A 14,468-nucleotide genomic window follows, 5' to 3' on the forward strand; every position below is an offset into this window, starting at 1 on the left:
AGGGAGAGGAAACTTGCTGTGTTTCAATACTCATTACCGCTTGTCCTGTTGCTRGTCACTACCAAGAGTAAAGATACTCAAAATATCTAAAGAAGGTCTTTAAGTTTTAAGATGAAAAGATCATGAAAGTCATGGGATCTTCATGCTTTAGAACTTGGCATTTTCAAAACTGAATGAATGTTTTTCCTTTGAAAATAAATGTCTGAGACACTTGTAGGATGTTTTTCTACTCTATCTTTTCAGGATCATAACAGTACAAGTGGATGAAAGTAACCCTGCAGAGCTGAAGCTTAGTTCATCAGCAGAAATGAGTCCCCTGAATATTTCCAACTTCTATGCTGGTGGCATTCCAGCAGGAGAGGGCATCTTTGGGCTAAAAATGGCTGGTTCCTTTCATGGCTGTATCAGCAATCTCATTTTTAACAAGGAGTAAGTCAGAGTGGTAACAGGCYTGTTTAGTATATGCAGGAAAGCTGCATGTAGTCATTATTGATTGTAGTGATCTGTTTTATGACATTATCCATTTATCTTTTGCTTTAACATAAGGCAAGAATGATACTGATGATCTACTGGGTATTTACTGGGTATAATGGATATTGAATATTACCAGTTATATTTCCATATAGCATTAGAAATGTCTGTAGTGAATAGGGACACTGCACATTAGTAGAGATATTGTGTCTTATAGTTTCATTTGCATACGCAAGTGCAATAATTTTCCTGGAATATTGGCTGTGAATATTACTCTCATAGATYTATATACCACTTTTCAATCTTTTCTTTCTGCTGTCCCTGTCCTTTTCTTGCCTTCTGTTATTAGTGAAAGAACTTGTAAAAAACTCTCCCCATGTTTGCAAAATGTAAGAATTTGGGTTTTCACCTCTTAAAATGTAGGTTTTAAAATGCAGGCTTTTGGATTTCACCACTTCCATGAGGTATGAACATGTGGATATGGACAGCTGCTTTCTGTCAGKGAAGCCTAAACCAGCCTTACTGCCAGCAGACACTGAGATTCAACCTGAACTTCAGGCTTTGCCAGCTCCCCAGAGGCCTCTTACAGATACAAAAAAAGTATGTATTAAAGCAGAACTGTGTTGCCTCTTTTAGGAAAGCACTGAGGAGAACTAAATGTATTTTAGCTGTGTAGAGGTTTTTTGAAACRTAGATTGTATATGTTTGTTTCCTCGTTGGTATGGAAGGAGTCAGCGAGTGTGAATCTGAAGTGATAGTTCCTTAAAGAAACACTGGGATATAAACCGGTCTAGCAGCCAGCTGGCCTTCTGGAAAGGAAATGTGATGAGGTTTACTGTTGTTCAGCCAGCAACACTCAAAAGAGAAAACGAAAGAAAAAGAGGAGCAGAGTAATAATCCTCCAGGCAGAATGACCTGACAATACTTTATCTTGGGTGTGTTCCCTGCTAATGTGGCTGCCTGCTGGGACGKGCATTAGCTGTGCAATTCAACATTTGCATTTGCCTGGTCACACACAGGCAGTGCAGTGTCAAGGAGGAGGCAGAAGCCATTGCAGAGATGTTTCTGGATGTGGCTTGCATGGCACCTGTTTCCTCTCACATGCTCCTCTTCCCAAGAGTGAAGGCTGCATCACTTCTCTCCCTCTGCAGCTGCACATCTTCTTGATGAAGTGTTTCCAAAGCATCTTGTAATCATTTTTCTGTGACAACAGAATGCAGGTTTTTATGCATTTCATACAACTCTGGCTATAAAAAGAAATAAGCTGTCCTTCTTATAGCTAAAGTATAGCTTTGGGTTATACGCTGTTACACAGCTCCTTATCCCCTAAATCATAACAAAAATGTGTGTATTCACTAAATGGGAAAATATTTCTACTCAGTCCTTAGATTTTCACACTGAAATTATGTTTTGTCTTCTCACATTTTCTACCAAAAGGGCTATCAGTTAAGAGAAATGATGAATGTTTCAAGCTAAATGTTTCTCAATAGGAAAGACCTGTGCTGTCAGTAAGACATAGCTTAATCATTGTAATTGTTCTCTTTGAGACTGATAATAGCTCAAAATGTTTGGGAGTTTAGCTAATTGATGTTACTGTATGCTTTGTGGCTCTTTACAAAATTCAACACAGATATGTTCAAAAATTTACAAAATTCAACACAGATCTGCTCAGGATTGTTACTCAGCACCAACGTGTTTGATGTCTCCTGATACTATTAGTTTCAATAAAGTCCTTTCATTAATAGGTTTTTTGTGCAAAGGATGAGATACCCGATTATGTTCAAGGTGCCCATCAGTTTGGACTTGCTAGAGGCAGTCACTTAACCCTGCTCTTTAATCACTCTACTGTAAGGAAGAGGTGAGTATATCCCAAGTCACACCTGCATCAGGCATCTAGAAAAGACCCATTTTTAACTTCAGTGTTGCAACCATAGACATCGGAGAACATTTGATGCTATGCTGCCCTAACCTTGTGTGTCCCCCTATGGAATGGCTCCTCTGAAGAGCTATCCTAGAAATAGTTCCTTTATCCCTAAGCCTCTGTTCTGACCGCTCTATCCCAGCAAGTCTGGCTGAGGGTGCTCCATGTCACCACATCAGCCTGGAAGTCACTGCAGTCAGCAGGGCTGCAGCCACAAAGAGCTGAGCCCTTACAGCCCAGCTCACTAAAGCATTTCTTGAGTCTCTGGCTGGCACCAGACTGATTTCTCCTATGAAATACCTTACAGGTCATGCTTTTGCAAAATCAGTGCAAATTTTACTTTTCTGGACAGTGTTTCACATTATAGTATTAAGTTGGTTGAGACTTTTCTCAGAAAAGTATTTTTTTTTCTGCAGAATATTTTTTTTCTGCAGAAAAAAACACCTATTGGTAACATCATCTTTTTTTTTTTGTCTAGACTTTCAGTCCAGCTGAATCTCAGAACATTTGCCTCCAGTGGCCTGATTTACTACATGGCTCACCAGAACCAAGTTGATTATGCAGCCTTACAGCTTCACGGAGGACAGCTCTATTTCTCATTTGATCTAGGCAAAGGAAAAGCAGTAGCTTTTCATCCTGCTGTTATCAATGATGGACAATGGCATACGGTAGGTATTCACCAATCTTGTACTCCCATTTTCTCTTCCCTGGAGTTACTGGGTTGTTTTTTCGTTGTCACTACACTTTTTATGTCCTGAAAGTAAACAGGTCATGAAACCATTCAGATAACTTTGCTTGGGTAAAGTTATATACTTTCTTTTCAATTCTGATTAACTGGCAGTGACTCCAGCATCTAGCTGCTGTATCTTGAATTACTTACTACATAGCTGGTGAACTATTTCATTTATAAGTATAGYAGTCATCCTTACCAGCTATAGATTCGGGGTAGTAGGTAGTATTTGTGACCTTCTCCTAAGCACCCCAGCTCTGCTGGCTCTTGCTTCCTAGGTGAGAAATGTGTGTGGTGTCTGCTCACRTTTTAAAAGCGGCTCTTGCCACATAAATTTTCCTTTGGGCAGATAAGGATGACAATGTTCATCCTGCTAAGCTTCCTCTCAGTTCCTCATGTGGAGCCTTAACTTCAGGAAGTGACTTTGTGACACAGGGCAACTGATGACACAGAGCTGCCACCTCTTCTAGGTGACCCTGAAATCATCAGTGTTGATTTTACTTTCCTAATATAACCAGTGGAATAAAAAGAAGGAAAACATAGGGAAAGCAAATGTGGGTTTATCTGTGATATCTCTCTCTGACATAAGCTCTCTTGACTGCCCTGAAGGGAAGAACACGCTAGAATTACAGCTGCTTCTTTAAATTTAAACATACTCTCATAAAAACTTGTTCTTGCCCTATCAGCCTTTCAAGAGATGAACTGGTGATCTACTTTTGCTACACATRGCATAAAAATATGAGTTGTAACCTGTTTTTTCTGAAATTAAGGCTGAGTCATACCACTTCACCAGAACTGAGAATGATCATTGCAATAACTTTATGATCAATTCAAGATGATACGTATTGCTGCCTGAAGAAGCTCTTCTTTCTTTTCCTTTTAAACCATATGCTTGTATCACCCTACTGAACTGCTTTCTGCCTTTACCAGTCCAAGTGTTCAAGAAGCCTCTTACGGAACCCAATCAGGATTCTGGTTGATGTAAAAAATAAGCCAAGAAGAATAACTGGTTAGTCTGAACTCAACTCAGTTCCCTGACCTCCATGTGAGCCTTTATTCTAGTTCTAGGAAAGCACAGTGGCATAAATGAACRAGGGCAGACTAGGCTGATAATACTTCAGTTACAAATTCAGCACTGCCTACAGTAAAGTTACAGCTAGGAGCCTGCACTTCAGAGGACTAAGGTAGCTCCACCAGTGGACAGCACAGTATTCCAGAAGATAACTCAGCCGTGTGCTCAAATCCTTAGGCAATATACTGGTGGTTTTAAATATTAATCGTTAAGACCTTGAAATGCTTACACAGGACAACAGGCAATCATCRTGGGCCCTTGGGGAGTGAAAAAAAGCAATTTAGCTTCTCAGTTGCATTCTGAAATGGCCTCATCTTCAGAGTGAATTTCAAGATAATGCCCTGRTACAGTATGTCAAAGCAGTCTAACATTTAAAATCATCTCGCTTTCTTCTGTGGCAAGTGATGACTCAATAAGTTAATRTACTGTTTACATGCCTCTGTGTTTTTCCAGGTAAAGACAGAATATATTAAAAGAAAAGGTATAATCATCGTGGATGGGAAGGAATTGACAGCCGTCAATGTTCCGGGTGATGGTAGCACTTTGGATGTGGAGGGAAAGCTGTACGTGGGAGGACTCCCCTTGGACTATGTCCCAAAGAGTCTTGGGAATGTAAGATTTTTTCTTTGCTCTCTCTTTGTTTTTTTGCAGTACTGGCATGGAGGTACTGCATGAAACTCATCTAGTCCAGTATCCTGTCTCTGTTAAAAGCAAAACCCAAGTACTTAAAAAAGAGAGAAAATAATGACCCTTTGCCAGATAAATCTTTCCAGCATTCAATGGTTTAATGACTTTTTGAGGTAGAGCTTGTCTCCTTGTTGTCAGTAGGCCGTGATAGATTTTCTTCTATCAATCCCTTTTTAAAAAGGGATAAAGATTATAAATTCCCAYGCTGTAAATACAAGATAGAAATACGATGTAGCTCCTCATAGACATTTTGGTACATAAAACCTATTGAATTCAGGTAGGAATTCGATGCCTTWAATAAAAGGCTGGGTTTAAGTGTCTGAGATTGAAACATACTTCCTATACGTGCACATTTAGAAGGTAGGTTTTGTCACCTTGCTCCTTGTTCAGCCCGTTATCTTAGAGAAGATGCTGGCATTGATAGCAGTGTTTCCAATTCCTCTTTGTACTCTTCACCCTTGCTTTTTACATAACTGAATTTTGATACTTTGGATTTGTAGTTATTAAAAAAAGTGAGAAGTGGATCTCATCACTGTGTGCAACTCTGGTAATCCAGACTTGCAATGTGCCTTAGAAAATCTTCCTTTGCTTCTTTGTTAATTTACTGAGGCATTGGTATTGAGCATTGGTATTGAGCATTGATACTGGGCATCTCTGAACTCTCCTTCAAGCACATAATATACTTTCTAAAGAATGTCACAGACAGCTTTGCATTATAAGCAAAGTAGTTAGGGCTGTGTGTTATAGAGTATATACTGTGTATATAGTGTTCTGTATATACATATAGTACTGTTTCTGTATAATACTTGTTTTGATTCTGTAAGGCATTGTATACATTTGTAAACTTAAAAAAGCAAAGTGTATAAATAGAAATTATTATTATAGAAATTATTAGAAAAAATTACGTAAATATTTTAGATTCTGCTTTGTTCTGTTCAGAGAAGTTTTAATTTACAGTGACCCTGGGTGAATCACTGAGAGAAGCCACCAGCAGTTTGTCCTGTGCATTAACTCTTCTGTTTCCACTTGCTTAGGTGACTCATAGTATTCCTGCCTGCATTGGCAGCATGACAATTAACAGCAAGCAACTGRACAAGGAGAGCCCTGTCTCCATCTTTGCGGTGAAAAAATGCTATGAGACAGCGCAGGAAGGCACTTTCTTTGATGGCAGTGGCTTTGCTGCCCTTGGTAAGTGCAGCTAAATGAAAGCTGTGCCTTACTGGGTTATTGTTTAGGTCTTGTTGGAACTGTATGCGATTCATTGACCACTCAGTCGGCAACTGTGTGGCTTGCTCTCTGGTTCTCTCCATAAACTGTGCCCAAAAGTGGCCATTTCCACAAAGGGATGTTTGCCACAGGTGGAAGATTTAGCAATTCTAGCAGTGGGGAAAGGAATGGAAGCACCTTATTCACCAGCAGGGGATAACGATGTTCATGACAATAAGCTGAAGTCTGTTAAGGAGCATGGGGGCAACAGACATACTGGAATTATGAAATAACATAAAGGATTACAGAAATTTGTACTCCTTACTGTTTGTGCAACAAATTTGTTTCAGCGTATTAAATTTAAATGAATGAAGGAAAACTTTGGGAATTTATACACACACACACACACACGCACACGCACACACACATGCATACAATATGTAAATTTTAACTTTGGACAATTTAGGAATAATTTTTCCAGAGATGCAGCAAGATCCTATCCCAGCAGGGTAATAAAGTACTTTTTAGGTCCTCTAATGACTGCTTATGCATTTTACTCTCTAGTTTGGGTTGCAAAACTTATGTTAAAAAAGTGTGTAACTTCTCTCAGTCAAAGAAGGTTACAAAGTGCGGTCTGATGTGAACATCACGCTCGAGTTTCGTACCACCGCGGCGCATGGTGTTCTCCTGGGGGTCAGCAGTGCCAAAATTGATGCTGTGGGATTGGAGATTGTCAATGGCAAGGTAGGCCATCCACATTTCACAGGTTCGCTTAAAATTGGGCTCTCGGAGCTGATGGGTAGCACTAACCATCCATCAGTAAAACATAATGCAGGCAAAACAGCAGGACCAAGTGCCATGAAAGTAGTATGAGACAGACTTTCAGTCTTATATTCTTCCTCATCATTGCATGCAAAAATGTGAGAATGGCATAAATCACTGGATTTTTTTGCCTTTTTAGTTGGTGTTATTCATGGTAGCCTGCAGCCATACTGACCTCCTTTGCTTTATTCTTGATGCTGCACTACCTATCTTCTGTGTTAGACTAAATATATTCCTTTTTTGCAGTGTAATACTTTTTTTGCTGTAAAGCTAAATTTGCCCTTGTCAAGTACATTACCGCATGTAAAACCCCTTCTCTTCTGTAATCTCTTCTTCAATATTTGTGAGCAATACCCATGGTAATTAACTCTCAACTTCTACTAGCCATTATGCTTCATAAACCAACAAAGAGAGTACCTTTTATCAATCAATACAAAGGTCACCACTCATTTCCTGCACAAAAATGTACATTTGATTGCTCTTAAGTATTTCSTTTTCTCAGAAATAGCTCATTTTTTATTCAAAACTTCCTAGCTGGAGAGAATTATTATCACTCACTCTGGGGGATGCACTTTCTCTGTTAATATTTACACAGAGTTGAGGAAATGTCTACTGCTTTGAAAAAAATATATGTAAACTAAATCATCACTAATATTGGCAGTTTTAAGTGCTTTCAGTCTCTTTATTTCCAGCTAGGTGCTATAGATCTTCTTAAGTCTCAGCTTCCCTGAGGAAAAGGACTTGATTTATATTTGTAAGAAATGTTTAGTCTCAAGTAGAGCATACCAAGCTAACCAATGGATCAATGCATGGTTAGATGTAAGTCTTTTAGATTTTAACAATATTTCAGTAAGGACTTGTACTCAGTCTGTCAAAGCAAGCATTAGCTTTGCATAATTACCAAACATTCATTAAAACGGAAATTTCTGCAGTAGCATGATTGTGCTTTTATCTAGACAAATTAGTTCATGTATTCTTAACTTTGTATCTTTATTGGCGTCTGACTGTTTATACAGGTTTTATTCCATGTTAACAATGGAGCTGGCAGAATAACAGCCACATACGAACCACGAGTTGCAAATAGCCTGTGTGATGGAAAATGGCACAAGCTTCAAGCAAACAAAAGCAAACATCATATTGCACTGATAATTGATGGGAATTTGGTTCAAACTGATAATCCCTACATCCAGTCAACATCTGCAGATACAAACAATCCCATTTATGTTGGAGGCTATCCTGGTAGGTACAATAATATTTGTTCTTCCTTCTCTTTTTTTCTTTCTCTCTTGCACTCTCTCTCTCTCTCTTTCTCTCTTAAGAATGAGTCATTACTCTTTGTCTCAAAAAGTGAGTCATGAAGGTTCATGATTGTAAATTACAGGATCTGTTTTCCATGTTGTCTCTGAGATCATGGCCTACTAGTATTTCTGTGTATCTTTGAGGAGAAATGCATTTAGCTGTAGATGAGTGTCAGGGAGACCAACTGAATTCATTTCCTTTCCCTGCACAAAGTTGCTCCTTAGCTTTTCAGAAGAATGTACTCCATATGGTTTCCTTCTCACAGTCTGTCTTAGGCTCCCCAGCATCCTTGCCTTRTGTACCTTGTGTGGTTGTTTTGTATTGAAATTTGTATTAAGTCTTTCCTTTACATTTGTCTAGGTCAGGTTTCTACCATGTTCTTCTCTACTTCATTTTTGCTAATGGTGTGTGTTGGGGCTGTGCTGGCAAAAGTCAGACTGTGGCAGGTGTACATGTATTTCCTTGCTCTCYACATTTTTCTTTATGAAGTAACTGTAATCATAATATGATGATAATATAAAAGACGGCAATATAAAAATATCTAATATCTAATATAATTATTTTTAAATTATATTGTGTATAAAATTATCAACTCATCAGTTGATAATTTTAGCCAAGACTATTCATTAAGAGGACTGGACCTCTTTTTTAACACCATGAGCTTGGCTTTTTTGCAAGCAAACACTAAAACACTAAAAATATAGCTTTTTCAAGACCACATCAATACTGAGAATGAGAACATTTCAGGTAGTTTTCAGTATCTCATGTTTTTAAATGTAGCCTCAAATGTCCTTATAAATTTGTCGCTGAAACAGCTGTTACAGTTTATGAGCTCCAGTATTTCTGTTTGTGTGTAAAGTCCAGGGTGATGAGATCTAGAGGGCAAGCTTGGCATCTAAACATTTTAACAGCTTTAGGGTAATGGCTGGAAATGTTACAGAACCTTGTTGGACAAGATTTTGGTGCATGAATTAATGCTAATTTAAGGCTGAGAATGCTGGGCCTGTTCAGCCTGGAGAAGAGAAGGCTGAGGGGGGACCTGATCAGTGTGGATAAATACCTCAAGGGAGGCAGTGAGGAGGAGGGGGGTGGCCTTTTTCAGCAGTGGCCAGCGATAGAACTAGAGGAAACGGCCACAAGCTGAGGCACCAAARGTTCCACAGGAAACTGAGAAAACAYTTTTTGACAGTGAGGGTGACAGAGCCCTGGCACTGGCTGCCCAGGGCAGTTGTGGAGTCTCCTTCTTTGGAGATCTTTAAAACCTGCTTGGACRCAGCCCTGTGCCCCGTGCTGTAGGTGACCCTGCGTGAGCAGGGGGGTTGGACTAGATGATCTCTGAGGTCCCTTCCAACCTTMRGCRTTCTATGATTCTAWGATTCTAATTAAACAGATCWTGATTTTTTTTTTSTAGAATTCTCATGAGGCTCTGTCAGCATCATGTAGKTTTTTTTTAAAGTAGGGTAACAAAATACTAATTGTTGATCTTTCAGTGCTTTGTGTGGCAAAAATTAGAGAACACAGAGAAGAGTGAAATTCTTCAGTGGAATGCTGAAGAAGGTGTACAGTATGKGTATGCAACAAGGGTTGGAGTCAGTCCCAGCTCCGTATTTTGGTTTGTCAAGGGAGTCCATGACTTTGCAAGGCTCAGCTGTTGCCTCATATTCTGCCAGTCCCAGTTTTTACAGGGGAGATACTTGTGCAGAGTGGCTTCCCCCACTTCCCTTTTCTCATATTATCCCCTGGGGCAAATTATTTCTGAACTTCTGAGTAAATTAACCCTTAATCTAGCCTAGTGCATGACTCATGCCTGAAGGCAGCAATGAGTGCTCTTGGTGGGAGTGTGGCTAGGTCACAAATCGAAGATAGTGCTCCTCAGACATTATTTTTATACCTCTTTTGGGAGGGAGGGGAAAATGTTAAAGAATAAACTGTGTCTGTGTTGTTTCAGTTCACTGGGAAGAAATGTTACATATTTCGTATTTGTTTTTCAGCTGATGTGAAGCAAAACTGCCTGACAAGCAAGAGCTCATTCCATGGCTGCCTGAGGAACCTCACGTTGACCAAGGGCCATCAGGCAGAGTTGTTTGACTTCAGCAGAGCTTTTGACCTGCGTGGAGTCTTTCCTCATTCTTGCCCTGGGTCTGAGCACTGAACTGTAGCAAAACCTGGACCGAGAGAAGTTYTTTTGTTGTTGGTCTGTTATTTTTTTCATTTTCATTTGTTAATGAAGTTTTTGGTGAGACCTTGCATCTCGTTGATTTTCTGGTTTTCCAACTCAGGTCTTTTTTTTTTTTTAGTAAAAAGCTCTGTGTTTGCATTTTAACTAAAAATTTTAAACAACAAATACCTCTAATACAATGTTAATGGCATTAATTGGGTATTTTTCTCTTGGGAATTTTTATTAATGAGTGTTTACAGTATCTGTTTTCTTGATTAGCTGACAGTATTTCATTTTATTGTATGTTGGTCTTTTTATAAGAAGGTAATAATTTTGGACCACATAATAAAACTGCAATAAACTGCATAGTTTTGTGTATAGTATCTGTCCATTTAAATTAGAAGAAAATAGCCAGAATGTATGAAGTAGAAAATGGAGTGGGTAGAGTCCAGTAGAGGGAGTAGGAGACTAACGTAATTCTGAAGGTATCAGATTCAAGAGTTCAATGAGCAGAATTTTCTCATTTTTACTTCATATGATAACTCTGATTGGTTTTCCTTCTGCTTAATACCCAGTGCTCCTGGCCCCCATTACAGGCCCACGCGCCTCTAATACTTTCTAAGAGCCACAGGACAAGCTGCAGTTCCACAGCAGAGACATGTGAAATGCTGTTTTGGTGAAGAAACAATTTGACTATGAGTTATCACTGTAAGAACTAGTACATCTAATTTTCTTGAGAACCCAAGAAAATGGGTTCTCTATTTATTTGCTTATAAATACAGGGAAGTATCATTGGTGCCCTTCAAGTCCTAATTCACAGGTGCAGCAGTTCTGTCTTTATTTTCTGTGACTGTGCTGTCCCCTTGCAGAAATGAGGTTTCCAGTAGTTGCACTTGAGCCAATTTGGGGAAACTCACASTTGTGACTCAAGCAAGGACACACATTCATTTATCAACTGCATCACTGAGCAGCTGTCTGATGTAGCTGGGACTTGAATATTGATCTAGAATGTGTTTAGTTTTTTACTTACCTCTCCCCTTTTTCCTCTTTAAGCTAGTAATATTGGGTTTTTTTTCTTCTTACAGTTTTGTCTGGCTTTTACTATGATTTTATAATTCCTTTTAAGGTCACTTGCTCTACCTATTCCATTGTAGTTAAGAAACTACTGGCTGCAAGGAAACCCAGAAGACATTTGTCATTGATTTCAGTGAGGCAGGATTCCAAGCAATGTTCTTTTGCACCTTGCATCAGGGTTGTTCAGTTGCTCGTGAAGAACTACCATCCTTGAACAAGGATGGCAGGGTACAGTTTTTTATTTGCGGCTTCTCAGTTGCTCTAACAAAGGAACTGCTTTTAAAATTCACTCCTTTTCCCAATTTCTTTGATCTGCTTCTGTCAGAAAACCATGTGTTTAGGAGTCAAAGATGTTATTTTGTTTGCATTGTTTTTATTTCTGACGTAGATACACAATACAATGAACACATTCTACTGTACAAATACACTAGTAGTTCGGCTTATTTCAACAAAACATTTAACATTATAGTGATGAGGGTAAGGGAAACATACAYACAAACATTTTGCTTTGATTAGTGGCATTGTATTATTTTCCAGAGAAGACACACAGTAATGGTAAGCCATTGAAAAATAAAAACTGAAACATAGTAAGTCTGAGTTTTTTAGCTCTTAACCCCAAGATCTTATCTCGCAAAGTTCATATTACAAGCAGKAACTGAGGCAATGTGGTTTGGACAAAATTTCATCTGTATCTTGAAATACATACTTTAATATATGTATTTTTAGCTAATTTCCAACTCCTGCCCCCTGTGAGGAGAAACTGTTTATTAGTGTGGAAAAAATGGTAGACATGAGAGAAATTARTAGTAAAAAGCTTTGGAATAAGAAACCTCTAAACAAACATATATTTTTTTTTCCCGGAAAATGCAGAGTGAGGTAGTTTACAGTATATATAGACACAGAGACATTTGCACACACCGTACGTTATAAAGACATTACCTGTATAAACAGATTAGAGCATTCCAGTCTGTTTCYAATACCTACCTTTTGGCAATACTCTCTATAGATGTGGTTCATATGCAAAATACTATCTTTGYAGAACCATGGAGCATGTAAATGCATTAAGGCATCTTTGGAGTTTGCTGAAAAGGTTTCTTCCTGCATGCTACCATTTTTTATTAATAGCTTTCCATATGTGTTGCTTTGACAACAATACTGTTGTAACTTTGGTTTGGACTGAAACTGCTGTTAGGAACAGCAAATTCCAGGTATTTCCACAGGCTTTTTTATRTAAGGTTTCAAGCTGAGACATCAAATTTTAAAATGTCAGAGTGATTTTTCAGTTTGTCTAACACATTAATTCAAGTTAGTGTACTACAAGAACACAAAACAATTTAATGTGTAAGAGTATTTACCACAATACACAAGGGTCATTAGGGTCTGCTCTCATTTGCATTGAAAAGAATTTTGCCACTTTGTTTCAGAGATGGGAGATGTTTGGCTGTATTGTAGGAGTCTGGGCACTGCATGTAGAATCTAGTTCATCTGCTAATATGCATATCTTTTCTAGTTATAGGCAATTTTAGTATAAAACAAATGATGGATATCATTGTATCAGATTTAGCTTTTCCTCAATTGCAAAGTGGAAAGAGATGAAGGTGTTCCAAAAAGCCCTTGTATTCTTTGCAAAGTGTGGTGAGATTTACTTAGGAAATGATTTGGTGAAATTTTCATTTCATAATGCAGAACATACCAAGCAATTTTCAGTTTGAACCTAGAGGTGCTCAGTGCTCCTATAGGTGCTCTCTGCCTTGCATGGCTATTGAGAACACAGACTGTYGCGAACGGGCACGACAAGGAAGGTCAACGTGTCTGTCTGAAAGTACTGTAGAAAAAGTTTTCTTGTTTGCTACCACAATTCAGATCCTTCAGTCAACCTTCAGGCTTTTTCTACAGTCATAAAAGCTCTTCCGTTGGTCATAAATACATCTATGCTTAGCATTTATATTGTGCTYTTCATATTCAAAGCACTTTCCACATAAAAACCCTTTGTTGAACTTGTCCCTCCTAGACAGATGTTTGAATTCAACTAATTCTCATGTTACCTTTATAAGGAAAGAATAGCAAAGAAACCACAGAAGAAAGAGCTGTCCATGGCCATAGAAGGAACTAAAGGGACTCCAGAACAAGGCATATGACAGAAAGTCAATGCTTAGTCCTGTGAACAAATGACAGATTTACAATCTCTCATGTCCTTAAGATAAATAGTTGTCAAAACAAGCGGTGTATTTTATAGGACAGCTGTCCTGGTCTTAGCCTGGCTGTACCTATGCAGCCATTAGTGTTAAGAAAAAAAATGCTTGAAAACTAAAAATCACATTGACTTTCAAAGAAAAGAGAATACTGTTGCTAAATTTTATCATAGTTTGTTTCAAGAAAGAAAGACAAAATCTGTTCTCTGTAGGTATTTTTGTTGCTGGGAGGATTTCTGATTAGAGGTTCATTTCTCTCACTGAAGGCTAACAAGGAAAGTTAAATACTGGGAACCRCAATTAACTTTGAATCAGAAGTAGGGTAGGTTTTCTAAATTGTGAAAATTGCTGTGGCAGCAGATCATCACAAGTTAGAGGCTTTCTCTGCAGGACAATGTACTGCATGGTCACTTCAGGGACTTGGTTCATAGACCTCTTCCATTCCTACCACATGGGTGTAGCTGAAGCCCCTGCCCTATGTGTGCGTCCACGTTTTCAGACTTATCAGACCGTAGGTGAATTCACCAGAATTCACCATGCAGGACAGTCTTCCAATGCCAGGGATGTCACATTATATTTGACATTAGTTCCTTTTTCTTTCTTTTTTCTCTTTTTTTTTTTTTTTTTTTTTACAGAAGGCAAAGCTGAAAAAATAATTATTGTCTTCCAGAGACTTATGATTTCCACACTGAGTCAAGTTATATAAAGTTATGCTTAGTTATATAAAGTGTAGCCAAAACACACCCAAATACTTGGAGAATGCTGCTCACCCTTGTGGCAGACTACAAACTGGACATACACGATTATATTTGTGCTGTTCCTAGTACAGTGCACTG

General features: G+C 38.6%; 1 protein-coding gene across 1 annotated transcript in view; it reads left to right on the top strand.

Annotated features, from left to right (window-relative positions):
* The window catches only part of LAMA1 (laminin subunit alpha 1), an 85,336-nt gene extending 74,840 nt beyond the window's left edge, over positions 1-10,496 (top strand). The window contains exons 55-63 of the mRNA XM_026035502.1: positions 244-429; positions 909-1,071; positions 2,217-2,329; positions 2,871-3,060; positions 4,648-4,806; positions 5,916-6,069; positions 6,698-6,831; positions 7,926-8,148; positions 10,200-10,496. Coding sequence (XP_025891287.1) covers positions 244-429; positions 909-1,071; positions 2,217-2,329; positions 2,871-3,060; positions 4,648-4,806; positions 5,916-6,069; positions 6,698-6,831; positions 7,926-8,148; positions 10,200-10,360 — 1,483 coding nt within the window. The 3' untranslated portion in view covers positions 10,361-10,496. The remainder of the gene's footprint in view (positions 1-243; positions 430-908; positions 1,072-2,216; positions 2,330-2,870; positions 3,061-4,647; positions 4,807-5,915; positions 6,070-6,697; positions 6,832-7,925; positions 8,149-10,199) is intronic.
* Positions 10,497-14,468: the final 3,972 nt, after the last annotated feature.

This window comes from Nothoprocta perdicaria, unplaced genomic scaffold (assembly GCF_003342845.1).
Source record: "Nothoprocta perdicaria isolate Ctin4 unplaced genomic scaffold, notPer1 scaffold_16, whole genome shotgun sequence".
In the NCBI taxonomy this organism is placed as follows: domain Eukaryota; kingdom Metazoa; phylum Chordata; class Aves; order Tinamiformes; family Tinamidae; genus Nothoprocta; species Nothoprocta perdicaria.